Raw genomic sequence first — 14045 nt, 5'->3', positions numbered from 1 at the left:
AAGAGATGGCAGAGTGCTGCATTGCAGTCGAGGAGGTCCGGGGGTGAGCACCATGGACAGCGAGTCCCCAGCGGAAGTCATGGCTTCTTTGCTTGAAGGTAATTATTTGCCATGCCATAAGTAGCTGGTTCTAATTTTGCATGGAATGTGTTGTAATTGTAATGTTCTCTTTCACCAGCATCCCTACCGCTTGGTCAAGAATCTCTTGAGGAGGTTGAGGAGTCTGTGCCACCTTCCACCAGTACCAGGCCCGTGCAGCAGCAGCAGCAGCCACTGAATTGACCAGGTGGGTGCAGGTGCTTTCCCATATTCAGCAGCAGGTAGAGTCGGCATCAGAGCGGGTGCGTAGGACCGAGGAGGTCTTGCAGGGTTTGATCAGCAGCCACCAGAGTATCGCTGGGAGCCTGCAGGCTATGGCTGCCACCCAGCAATCAATTGCTGCTAGCCTGCAGGTGCTGTCTGATCAAGCCCTGCGGCAAAATGACCTCCTCCTCCACCATAATGAGCTTATGGTGGAGCTCGTTGCCAGCAATAGGGTCCTAATGTCATCCGTTCCTGGTGCATACCCACCATCAGCGCTCCCTGCTGCCAGAGGGGGAAGACCATCCACACCCTCACCAGCATCTGCTCCACCTTGGCCACCATCTGACCGTGGCCGTGGCCGAAGAGCTGCTGCACGTGGCAAGGAGCCTGCCAGGGGCAAACGTGCCCGCAAATGAACTTGTGTCCGCATTAATCTCCACCCTTATGTCTTCCCAAATCTTTCATTGAGCTGTGTGTGTCAGCTTCCTGTGTCCAATTCCGTGCAGAGGGTACCCACATTTGCCCTCGTTTCGAATGACATGTTTGGTTCCCCTGTTGCCCTGTTTCGGCTAGCATTGCTGTCTGCTGTACTTGAAGTGTTGGTGCTATACTTTTGTTGTGAAGCCACCTGATGTGTTCCTAATGATTCTGCTGTGGCTATGTATGTCTACAATAAATGTATTTATTATATATTATTTACTTTTATTCCTGCAATGGTACCTTTTAATTTGAGACGGTTTCTAATTTATTTTATACGTTCATTTAATAAATGTTTTTTTGTTTCCCCCAAATGTGTGGTTTAATTGATACATGTAGAAGTGACATGTGTATTTGTATTATTAATATTAAGTTGTGTTCATTATTTGCAGTGTAAAAGTGTGTGAAAAGTGCAGCATATATGTGTGTGTTTAGTAATGGTCCATTTAAGCTGCAATGGTTCCAATTGAAGCAGTGACAAGTGTGTAATTAACAAGTAATGAGTAAAGGAGTGGATTGTATTGTGTTCAGCTGACAATGGTTTTAGTGATTAGGCGTTCCGATTGCCTAGCGCATGACGAGTGGTGTCCGCAAAGCAATACTTGCTTATGGACACCGCATATTTCTTGCCTTTTTGTTCGCGTGCATTCGGTGTGCTGTCCGAATGCACGCCTACCAAAATAAGTGCACTCCCCCGTGTCCGCCCATGTTTCCGCCCAGTTTAGCCCACTTTGAAAGTACGCCCCTGTGTATTTCCGAATGACGCCCATAATACGCCCATATTTCACGAGTGATTGCGGTGCACATTTCTGTATGGTATTAGTGAGTACAAGTACGTAGACCATGCGTGGCACATGCGCATAGCATTCCCCACGCATGCGCAGACGGCTAAAAAACGCCATCCGTAAGAATTCGGGAAAGTGCGCACCAACCAGAATAAGGCCCTTTGTGAGAAAACCTGAGGAATTCAATAATATCTCTTCAGAGTTGAACATTTGCAAATTTTTACTGTAGCGTGTACCATCAAGCAGTATGCAGAGATTACCTAAACAGAAACAGCTGACCATATCAATGACTATAGCCATCAATGCACAAACTCATCAACAAGCACTGGTGAATCCTTCAGGATGAGATTATGGCCCTTATTCAGATCTGAACGCAGTACAAATTTGTTCTCAAAATGGGCAAAACCATGTGCACTGCAGGTGGGGCAGATGTAACATGTGCAGAGTGAGTTAAATTTGTGTGGGTTGTGTTGAAACTGAAATCTAAATTGCAGTGTAAAAATAATGCAGCCAGTATTTACCCTGCACAGAAACAAAATAACTCATACAAATCTAACTCTTTCCCCTCTGTTTATCTCTTCACTGGCTCCCCATTCCTTTCCGAGTTCTCTTTAAACTCCTCACCACCACCTACAAGGCTCTCTCCTCCTCCACAGCTCCCTACCTCTCTTCACTGATCTCTATCCACACTCCCTCCCGTCCTCTTCGCTCCATCGCTGACCGCCGACTGACCTCTCACCTAATCACCTCCTCCCACTCCCGTGTCCAAGATTTCTCTCGCGCTGCCCCCCTGCACTGGAACAACCTCCCGCCACCCATCAGGCTATCTGATTCCCTTACCTCCTTCAAGCGCTCCCTCAAAACCCACTTTTTTCAACTAGCCTATCCCTCCTCCTAACCTCTTTTGATCCTCCTATCCTGCCTCCGTTCCCCTCCGTTCCTACTTATCCTATTGTATTTCGTTCGTCCACCCACCTATTTTTAGTATGTTAACTCTTATGAGCAGGGCCCTCCTTCCTCACGTACTCACCCTACCTCATTACCTCACCTGTGCTCCTGTCCTGTTCTTCCCTTCCTCTACTTCATCTTCGGTCTCCTTGACTATTTTGACATCTACTTCTGAACTGATGCTGATTTTAGTTCTACCAGCTATACCCCTATTTATACTGTATCTTTCTATACACCTTTTTTTTTTGTTTGCTATGTACGGCGCTGCGGACACTTTGTGGCGCCTTATAAATAAACGTACTACTACTACTACTATACATGTTACATCTGCCCCACCTGCAGTGCACATGGTTTTTCCCATTTTGAGAACAAATTTGTACTGTGATCAGATCTGAATAAGGGCCTATATCAGATATTCTTCCACCCAAAATTGTATTCTGCAAAGCACCAGACATAAAAATAAAACTATACTTTAAATTAACACTGTGCTAATTAATAAGTACAGGTGTGCTGGCTGGACAATAATACATATATTTAGTTCACAATAAAAATATATTTTACAACCAAAAGATCTTAATAAAAATAATATACATATATATATATAGAGAGTGAGAGAGAGAGAGAGAGAGAGAGAGAGAGAGAGAGAGAGAGAGAGAGAGAGAGAGAGTTAATATCTTAGAACTATATCGAATTTGAGAAGTGGGTCAGAAAAGAACCCAGTGAAAGCATGGAGTGGGATATCAGCCCATACCGCTAGCAGGGGTGTAACTACCATAGTTGCAGGGGGTGCAGCTGCTATGGGGCCCAGAGCTGAGAGGGGCCCACTTTGCCTGTCAAAGTATCATGTGCTGTATACATTTTTCAGCATTAGGTGATAATTAGGGGCCCTTACATACTTTTGCTATGGGGCCCACATGTATCTAGTTACGCCACTGAAGCTAGCTAGCGTCTTCACAGCACAGAGGCAGGGTGACCCACATCTCTTCCCTGCACGGAAGTTCATCTCCGGAGGCATTGCAATTGTGCTCTCCGTCTCCCCGAGAGGAGACCAGTAATTTTTACCACACTATGCATCGCTGTCACATAAGTTTCTACAACCTACAGTACTAAGGTTATATTGACTGGACATATCCGATTTTAAACTGCTTATTTAAGTCATATTATTGGCAGGTAATTTTATTAACAGCTTTTTTCTGATCCACCTATCAAATTCAATATAGTTCCAAGAAATAAATTCTATATATATTTTTATATGCGTATATATAGATTATATATATCTATATATATATAGATATATATTTATATATAGATATATATATATATATATATATATATATATATAGATATAGATATATATATATAACAAACAAAAAAAATTCACTCAGGAGTTAAAAGCTGTGCTGATAATTAAATGGCTCTGGTGCTGTCAATAATGAGGGGTTAATTCCTCCAATATATCCTGGGTACAATAGTGACACTCAGAGACTTTCACAAATACATACGGTGGGATGGGTATTTAATCCATAGAATCAACATTTCGGGGGCCCCTTCGCCTCGTTATCAGGATGCATGGTTCCACACATCCTGACAACGGGGCGAAGGGGCCCCAATACATTAATTCTATGGATTAAATACCTATCCCACCTCTTGCATTTGTGGAAGCCTCTGAGTGCCACTTTTGTACGCTGGATATATATATATATATAGATATATATAATATTATTATTATATATTTTTATTTGGATTTTTTTTTATTCTGCAACCGGTTGTCAAATTTATTTTTAAGGTGAATAACGATGCTGTATTAGCTAAGTCTATGTATCATTGTTGATTCTTCCAGCCAGCACACCTGTTCTCATTAATTAGTGCAGTCTTAATTTAAATGATAGGTTTTAAGATTCATTAATGAGACTCATGAGGGTTTATGCTGCTTCCACAAGCAGGTTCAATACTTGCAGCTATTGTGCAATAGACATGACATCACTTGAAACCTTAATTTATTTATTAGCGTCAGACTACAATAACAAAACTATAAAACTAAAACTAGCCAAGAACCTATTCCTCCACCTACAGTACTCTGACACAGACCACAATAGACAAACACACATATCTGGTGTATTGTACCATTGCATCAGCTGCATGGTATGCAAAAACACTAACCCTACTCAAACAATTATTCTGCCAAATATCTGTATGGCAAACAGATGATGATCAAAGACAATATCACAGGACATCCTGTACCTTCTGTAATGTCCTTGTCTGAAACAATGTAGGTAGAACCATACCAAAACCTAAACTAGGCTAGGAAACACATAAAGAAGGGATCACCTCTTTTATCAATACTGTAAAGAACAACACCAATGTGATCCAGCCACACTCAAATTTACGTGCATCGGAGAAATAAAACCCAGGGGTCTCAACATTGATAATGAGATCAGATCCATCATCTGTCAATAAATAAACCAAACATCACTCTTTTTCTATCTAGCATAAATCTCAATGCCTACATGCATTAAACACCCACAATCCCAAAATCACAATGAATAAACCCCATAATCCCACTGGACAACATTTACAGTATACACACACATCTGACACTGCTTCCCAAATATCACATCAGGACTATAATAATCAATCTCTAAAACAATTACATAGATATTTGTCTTAAATGCTTAAACCATTCTTGATAAAAACACACTATTAAGGTGAACATTAACCATAGAAACAGCACAATTACATGTCAGGCATGCCATTGACACTAAGCTGACACACCTAACTGAACCAGACCAATTGCATCTGTCAGTATTCTCCCATCTATTTTCTATCTTTGCCGTTCCTTAGAATTTTTCTTTCTTTCAACAGATGTTACCATTTGCAACAGCTTACGCATCAAGCCCAGGACTAGTAAAGGACACAGGAATATCATTTAAGCCTACAGAGACACCAACCACTAACCAATCAGATCCATTATATTCTACAATTAAATTTCCGGTAGGGTCCAAGATGAAGATTTAAACAACTCCACCGCCCCCAAGTGGCTTACAAAACTACCTCCAAGAAGAAAGAAATACAATGAGGAACTTATCACCTGAACTTTACCCAAAACACTACAGAACAGACAAGACCCATAAGAGGCTGTACACAGTCTGTGCTAGGCAAACAGCCAACAGTACTGCACAGCCAGCTACAGCTGCAGACCCGCCAGCAGCATCGGCAGAGCCAGAACAGGCTTGAAAGGGAGAATAGGGAGGAGGACAGAGTCGACACCCCACAAGAGTACCATAAATAGGCCATCATAAAAGTGCCTCCAAGCCCCCTCCTTGCGATCCCATATTGGTATCTGGCTGCCCTATATTGAGGCACCGGTAAAATCAAGTTGCATGGCTATGGAATGCCACCCCCTGCCACAGCTCTCTTACCAATGATTTATTTATCTGCATATCGCCTTGTGCACCAAGTACAGTACCCAAACTAATTGACTTTGAAATGAACACCTGTTTGCACCTGGTACAACATGGACACTTAATTGCTACCTTGTAACATCAAGGAATTGTCTGCACAACAGATTCAAATCTACTAAATGTATAACAATGTATCCTTAACTTATTTTGTTTCTTAGGTATCACTACATTGTATTGATCATATATCTTTATTCACTACACCTGGAGGTTTTAAGCGCTCTGTAACTATACACATCATCAACTCCATATTAAAGCCGGACATCCTCTCCACAAGCAGCACAGCACCGACCCACACTGTACACAGTGCCCAGGGCACCTCCTCCTATTTGAAACTTTGAATCCAACCCTGTCGGTTCAGCAACTAAACTGAGATTCCAGTAGTTATTTGTTAATCATGCTCTGTAGAGACGTTTCAATGGGGTGGGTGGAGCTGCAGCTCCAGGCTCCCAATGAGAATAGGTTCACAAAATATCAGTGATTTAAGAAAGGTGGTATTGGTCAATACCATGCATGGCTCTTACACAATACCGCTTTAACTACCACACAGGGCATTTAATAGAATAGTGGGCTGGTGTGCACCCTCCGCTGCATACCCATTCCTCTCTGTCAGTGAGTAGCCTCTGACTTTATGGGAGAGGCACCTTACAGAACAGTGGGGCAAAGGACAATGCATAGAACATATGGTGGGAGAGGACAATGCATAAAACTTTTGAGGGACAAAACATAAGGGGTCAGACGGAATTGCACAAAACATAGGTAGGGAGACAACAATACAGAAAACATAGAGTTGGGGAACCTATACAAAACCTCTGGTGTAGGGAGGGCCATGCAAAGCATTGCACATACTGTATTGGGCCCTTAAAATATTTCAGCCCCAGGCCTATATGGAACTTAACCCTTTTGAGTGCAAGGGGATTTGTCAAAATAGGTGTAAAAATTGGCAAGCAAGCTTTTTTATTAACCCTATGAGTGCCAGCGTTGCTGTGAGAGCCACAAAACATCCACTTAAAAATGCCAGCATTGCTCACAGCGACTGTTCTTTTTTTGGGTGTAATATTTAACTAAGCTTCATTCAATTGACTTGGCTGTGTCTGTATTTATGTATACTAAAAGAACGGTCGCTGTGAGCGATGCTGGCATTTTTGGCAGATATTTTGAGGATCCCTCCCAGAAACATTGGCACTCAAAGGGTTAATCTGGCACTGCATTTCCCCTGCACCACATGCCATTTACAACTGGTCTCACAAATGTAAAATAATATATATGTGCTTTAGTTTTAGCAAAAGGAAAAACTCCGCTTGCAACAAAAAAAGTAAAATCTATTTTTTTTTTATATATCCTCTGTGCAGTTCCAATGGAAATTCTGCAGACCTGAAAGACCCTGCTGCTGATTTCAGATCATTGACTACATTACTAAATGAGAGCTATTTTTAGGCAATCTGGCTTAAAAATACTACACTCTACCATTAAAATGTCTAATGATTAAAATAAGTTTGAACTGATTTCTCTCACAGCAATTGTTTCCAGCAGGGGGAGGCTGGCCTGGCGGCTAGCAAACAGTACTGGCCTTTGGCCCATCCATAAAAGGGACAGATTTGTGAATGCAAAACACAACAGGCTTTGTTTCCTGTGAAAGGGTTGGCATTTGCTTTATCCTAAATATGAATGGGGATACTGCTAATTACACCATTAATGATGCTTAAACGTATATCATAGAATTCTTTAAAATAAAGTGTGTTATATATTTCTATAGTTTATTTAAATGACTTAACAGTTTCAAATAATAATAACTACACTTGCACTACAAATACTCAAACACTTACCTAAATGGGAAAACATTATAAAATAATGATATTGTCTTCTCTCACCATAGGTCTGATTCAGACCCATTTGCGAATGCTACGTAGTGCGCTTGCACAAGGTCATTTTGCGAACTGCACAGCAATGTCCAATATTCACATCACACCACACAGTACAGACCCTTTCACATACAGGTCTGAATCAGTCTCATAGGCACTGCTGCTACAGTATATTATGTGTCTCCATTGCCCCTCAGTCAGGGGCAATGCTGCTCCTCAACTCTGTGGGAGGAATTCAAGTGTTTTGTAAACCAGCGGTCACTAGATGGCACCCAACAGTTCGGTTATGCACAGTCGCTAATGCTGACATTACTGTTACATTGTTCTGTCATTTTGATGGGCGGGTAACTACAGTAGTCAGAAGATAAAAAGAAAACAAATCCAACTGAATAATGTTCAATTTGATGGGAAACAGAAAACACTGGGAAAAGAAGAAGCCTTAAAATGTGTTATTAACAATAAAAATAGAATCTATATAGGTTATATAATTACATTTTGGAACCCTATCCTGTTCTCCACAATCATAAGCATGTCAGATCAAGAAATGCCTCGTGTCTTGGAGTATCTCATGCTTGCAGGTCAAGTACAACTTCACTATTATATAAAGCTTGAAGGAGTCTTTGTTTATGATTGACAGTTTTATGAATGGATCTTGCAATCTGTTGCCTTGCACATGTACTGTAGCTGAGCATATGCCAGCTATGGGCTTCTACAGACTACTTCTACTGCACTGTGGCATCTCCACTTGTAGTTGAATGGGTGTAACTGGGAGTCACGCATGCACATGCGCATTATCGGCTATGCACATGCCCAGACCCCCACCAGCAGGGACTGGGCCCAATTCAGATGTGTGCAATGTGTCCCCTGTCTACTGAATCGCCTACAGATACGCCTGTAGGCGTTCTGGTGGAATCGATGCAATAAAGAATACAGTATCTATCCTTATGTAACAATGCCTATTTCCCTATAGATTGTAAGCTTGCGAGCAGGGCCCTCCTACATTTTGACTGTCTGTAAATACCCTGTTTTGTTGGATCACTGTCCCCTTTGTAAAGCGCAATGGAATATGCTGCGCTATATAAGAAACTGTTAATAAATAAATAAATACTATCTGTCGTACTTACAAAGAGTGACCAATGTTTGATTAACACAGTCCTGACTAATTTCATCTGGGCCAACAAATGCCCTTGTATATTTCTATTCAAGTTCCAAATACCTCTAAAATGGTTAACCTCCACTGTGTCCAGGAGTATGCCCTAAAAACATGTAGCCTTACTTCTGGGGGACACCTCCTGAATGTATGTTATACAATGTATGTTATTGTATGAATGGGATATGTGCATACTGTACATACTGTATTGGAGAATTACTGCTGCTATATACATGCATACAATGTCACTGAACTTCTGGTGAACAAGCAACTCAGAGTCTTTCAATGTACTGTACTGTCTCCTTCACTCTACAAATATAACTGTGCTGGTGTAAGTCGATCAGTCACATGCTCCAAGAGTAGTATTCTGTTGGCTGTTTGATAGGGGGTGGATCTAAATGAAGCAAATCACACCCTTTTAGCCCTCCTCATGGATCCATAAATGTAGGCAGTTTGACATTCAGAGGGCATGTCTTAGTGATACAACAGTCCGAGTGTTAGACTGGCCCACAAAGGTAAAGGGGAAGCCCCTCTCCACCCGAATTCCAGACTGTGCATTCCAGTTATACATTATACATGTTACCTAATACTGCACAGGACTATGGTACATTTTCTACAGTGCATTGCAGTTATTATTCTGGCACATTATCATACTAGTACTAGCACTAGGAGCATTTATATTATATTTTCATCGGGCAGACCCAGTTAGGCGAACCAATATAATACCTCACAATTTTTTTTGATGAGACTGGTCTGTGTGCCACCCACAACCAGCAGTGTCCAGTGGTGTGGGGCACTTAGAGCTGACCATGCATCCAATGTTAAAGGGCCTCCCCTTTCCCTGAGGCCACACCCCTTTTCCTGGAGTGCGCCGGTGTTGTGCCGGGTGAAGCAGAAATGTTGGGTGGTACGCCAATGTGGTGGCTGGCCATAACTCCTCTGCCAACTGCATCTACTATTCTGGCTTCTCCTGGGGAAGATAGTAACCTTGGCAAGTATACCTTGTGCTCAATGTCAGTTTGTGAATACTGGACCTTTGCTACCGCTGCAGTGTGCACATGATTCTATAAATGAACTAAAAGGTCTAAACTTGATTAAGGATAGATTTACTAAACCTTCTAAAAATGAAAAGTGGTGATAGTGTTGTCCATAGTAACCAATTAGATTCTACCTATAATTTTCGGTACTTGTGTAGTTTCACGGCAGCAGGCTATGCTACGTTTTCAGCAGAGGCTAAGCTACGTTGTCAGCGTAGCCCAACGGCTGCCTAGCGTAGTCAGCGTAGTGTCCCCGTGGCAGCCCTGCATAGTCAGAGTAGTGTCCCCGTCAGGCAGCGTAGTCACCTGCGAGCTGCAGCTCTGTCCCTGGCATCCCTGGCAAGCCTAGTGAGTGCCTCTCACACAGCGCTGGTAACCGCATTTAACACTGTGCTCGCCACACTTTATAAAATCAACTCCAATCCGACGTGGATAGTGGGGGTATGAACAGGTCGGGAGGATGCATACAGCGTGCACTCTCCACGCTTTGGGCTGGCGTGGATAGTGGGGGTGCTTCAGGAACACATTCACACCCGTCATGTCATTTATCTGAAACAATAATGACTGACTACGCTAACTGCGTAACGCTGACTGACTATGCTAACTATGTTAGCTCCGGCTAGCTGCGAACGCATTGACTAGGCTGACTGCGGGAACATGACGCTGATACTGACAGGGATGCTGACTACACTGACCGCTAACTATGCTGGCTGCAGGAACATGGTACTGATACTGACAGGGACGCTAACTACGCTGGCCGCAGGAACACTATGCTGATTCGGGTGTGGTACAGGGGTCCGACAGTTGGGATCCCGACAGTCATTAGCCCGATGTCGGGATTCAGACTGGCCGGACCAAGACAGCATGGTGAGCGCAACTAAGCCCCTCGCAGGGCGCTATTCTATTCTCCCTCTATGGGGGTTGTGGACCCCCACATGGGAGAATAACCGGTGGCCGTCGGGAACCCGGCTGTCGGTGTTTTGACAGTCGGGAACCCGACGTCAGGTAAATGCCTGTGTATTTTTATATAGGTAGTTTTGTTCTTTGTGCAACTAATGTATCATTGATTTATCATTTTTAAATAATCATTGTACGTCATTTTTAAGAAGGAGCACTTAAACGTACCTACTGATTTTGGTTATATAAGTGATCATTATTTGTACATACTGTAAAGACAAGGTTACAGTTATTCAATGATTCATAAACTATTAAAGTGAAATTCATCCATAGCTACTATTATAGATATTTAATTTTACGCAACATATTAAGATTTAACCCTGGCTATTACACAAGTTACTAATAACCTCCTGCTCATGTGGCTGCTGTCAATGATGAAATTTTCTCCACGAACTTCCATACACACATGTAGACAAATGGAAAACCTTAAGGGAGATGATTTCTGAGTGGAGTGTCCCAGTGGATGCAGCTTTCCATTACTACTCTTTAGTAACCAGGCTCCAACTTTCACATGCAACTCTATAGGGACCACAGAAATGCAATGAACCCACATTCTGTTTCTTTAATTTATTTCAGTATGCAGTTAGGAGCTGATTAACTGGTAGTTTATCTTTCTCCACTTTATCACTATTTGAAGTTTGCTTTATCTGACCCATAATTTGGTTATAGATGTACACTGTATAGATGTACACTGTAGATCAGTGTGATGATGCCAACTTTTACATTCCATCTACCTTCAGGAGATTGGAACTGAAATCCAACATCAGTGAAGATGCCGGTGCCGGAGGTCGAACATAAGTATGAGTGGTGGGTTAGGCCGAAGAAAGGGTGGTTTGGGTATAGGCACAAGGGTGGGGCTTAGGGTTAGACTGTGTGTGTGTGTGTGGGGGGGGGGGGGAGGTACAGGAATATCAACAGGCTGCAGAGTGGGAAGGTTAGGCGGGGCAGACAGAATGTAAGTATACTTATCTGTCCCCTGTTGGGATTCGCTCTGTCGGGGTGCCAGGGTTGCTATTCTGACTGTAATAGTAGTTCTAACAACACATTATTTATTAGCACAATCCAAGGTACTTGTGTATTATAGCGGCGCCCCCGATTTCCATTGCGCGATGTTTTCATCGCATCGCATGCAATGCACCCGATGGCATGCGACGCGATTTTTGCCCCCTATACGATTAAAGATTGTATAAGCACCCTAAAGGGTGCTTTTAAGCACCGTAATGGGTGCTTACAATGTTAAATGCACCCCCACGCCACCCCCCCACTATAAACGTGAACCCGAAGCGTGGCGAGCGCAGCGAGCCCGCGAGGGGTGGCGGTACGCGTCCTCCGACCTTTTCATACCCCCACTATCCACGTCGGTGTGGAGTTGAGAATAGAAAGCGTGGCGAGCCACAGAGCCCGAAGCGTGGCGAGCGGACGCGGATACCTTCACAGGTATCGGAGTCCCCTCGCGGCCTTCACAGGTATCCGCGTCCCCTCACGGGGCTCGCTGCGCTTGCCACGCTTCGGACTCGGTGGCTTGCTGCGCTCGCCACACTTTCTATTCTCAACTCCACACCGACGTGGATAGTGGGGGTATGAAAAGGTCGTAGGACGCGTACCGCCGCCCCTCGCTTCGGGTTCGCGTTTATAGTGGGGGGGTGGCGGGGGGGTGCATTTAACATTGTAAGCACCCATTAGGGTGCTTATACAATGTTTAATCGCATCGCATCGCATTGTATGGCATTGTATGCCATATACAATGTCATACAATTTTAAAATTGTATGGCATTGTACAATATCGCGCGATATCGCGTCGCATCGCATACCATCGTATGCGTTATGATATGCGATGCGATGGGCGCCGCCAAAATACACAAGTACCCAATCCAATACAGTTACAATACAATCCAATATAAAGTAATAGTATGTCCTAGGGCATACTGCAAAGAGTAAAGGCCACCAGACACCAGAATGATGTGCACACAATCCACACAATGTGACGGATCGTGTGCACATCGTGTTCACTGAACTCATGATGCGCTGTCGAGTGGTCGTCCCTCAGAAGTGATGCACATTTATTCGGCTGATTGGTCGGCTTCCACTGCGGTTCTAAGCAGATCGTATGTGCTTTTAAAGTACATACGATCGCTCGTTCAACTGCACTTACGACCTGAATAGGACAGGTCATATGCAGGTCGTTCTGGTGTATGGGGGCCTTAGAAAACTTGCTCCACTAAGTATGAAGTGTCTTTATATAAGAACTTGGACTTCACATTGTTTATGTTTGAGCACATACCTATGGTGTTTTACCTATATAAAGTCCTCCAGAGTTAGTGCCACTGTGGTACAATTATAATTTTTTCTATTGTGAATATTGTGTAGGAGTGTGGTGAAAGTTTATATTGAATTCACAGGTTGCCATTCTAGGTGTGTTTGCACAATTATATCGATCAATTTATATTATTTTCAGACTACAGTCAAAGTAATTTCCTTACCGGATGCATCCGTTGTGTTTGCTGTTCCTGTTATTATCAAATGGCTTGGTACTGTAACTGCAGGAGTGCATGTGTGTGTGTGTGTGTGTGTGTGTGTGTGTGTGTGTGTGTGTGTGTGTGTGTGTAGAGAGTATGGGTAACAGCCATAGGTGTACACGAGCAATAATGTGTACAGGCTTTATTATGTAGCCTAGAAATGACTAGGTAAATACTACACACATATAGACAATGGTAAGGTTAAAAGCAAAGAGAAGAATAATACAACTACAGTTTTGATGAAGTCTGTTATCAAATGTGAATCAGGTGCATTCTCAATCTATATATAGGTGGAAGAAAATGCTATGGCTAAGTAAATCGATCTTTAAATAATCCTAAGAGGAAATTTATATAATACTTTCTTGCCTCCAATTTCCATGAGCAGTATGACCAGAGCCAAGCACCCCAATGAAAATGAACAGAGCTGCATATAGACCATAGGCAAATCACTTTGTTTACTACTACTACTACCAACACCACTCAGACAGAGATGGAACTACCATTAGTGCAGCAGGTGCTGTGCACTGAGACCCCTGAGGACTAAGTGGCACA

The 14045-nt window shown here is 43.0% G+C and overlaps 1 protein-coding gene across 1 annotated transcript in view; it reads left to right on the top strand.

Moving 5' to 3' along the window:
- ACE (angiotensin I converting enzyme) overlaps positions 1 to 8952 on the top strand; it is a 102609-nt gene extending 93657 nt beyond the window's left edge. Inside the window, exon 25 of the mRNA XM_083147480.1 lies at positions 5376 to 8952. Coding sequence (XP_083003606.1) covers positions 5376 to 5443 — 68 coding nt within the window. The 3' untranslated portion in view covers positions 5444 to 8952. The remainder of the gene's footprint in view (positions 1 to 5375) is intronic.
- Positions 8953 to 14045: the final 5093 nt, after the last annotated feature.

Source organism: Crinia signifera, chromosome 6, assembly GCF_055691185.1.
Source record: "Crinia signifera chromosome 6, ASM5569118v1, whole genome shotgun sequence".
NCBI lineage: Eukaryota > Metazoa > Chordata > Amphibia > Anura > Myobatrachidae > Crinia > Crinia signifera.
This window is presented reverse-complemented; position numbering and strand designations above follow the sequence as displayed.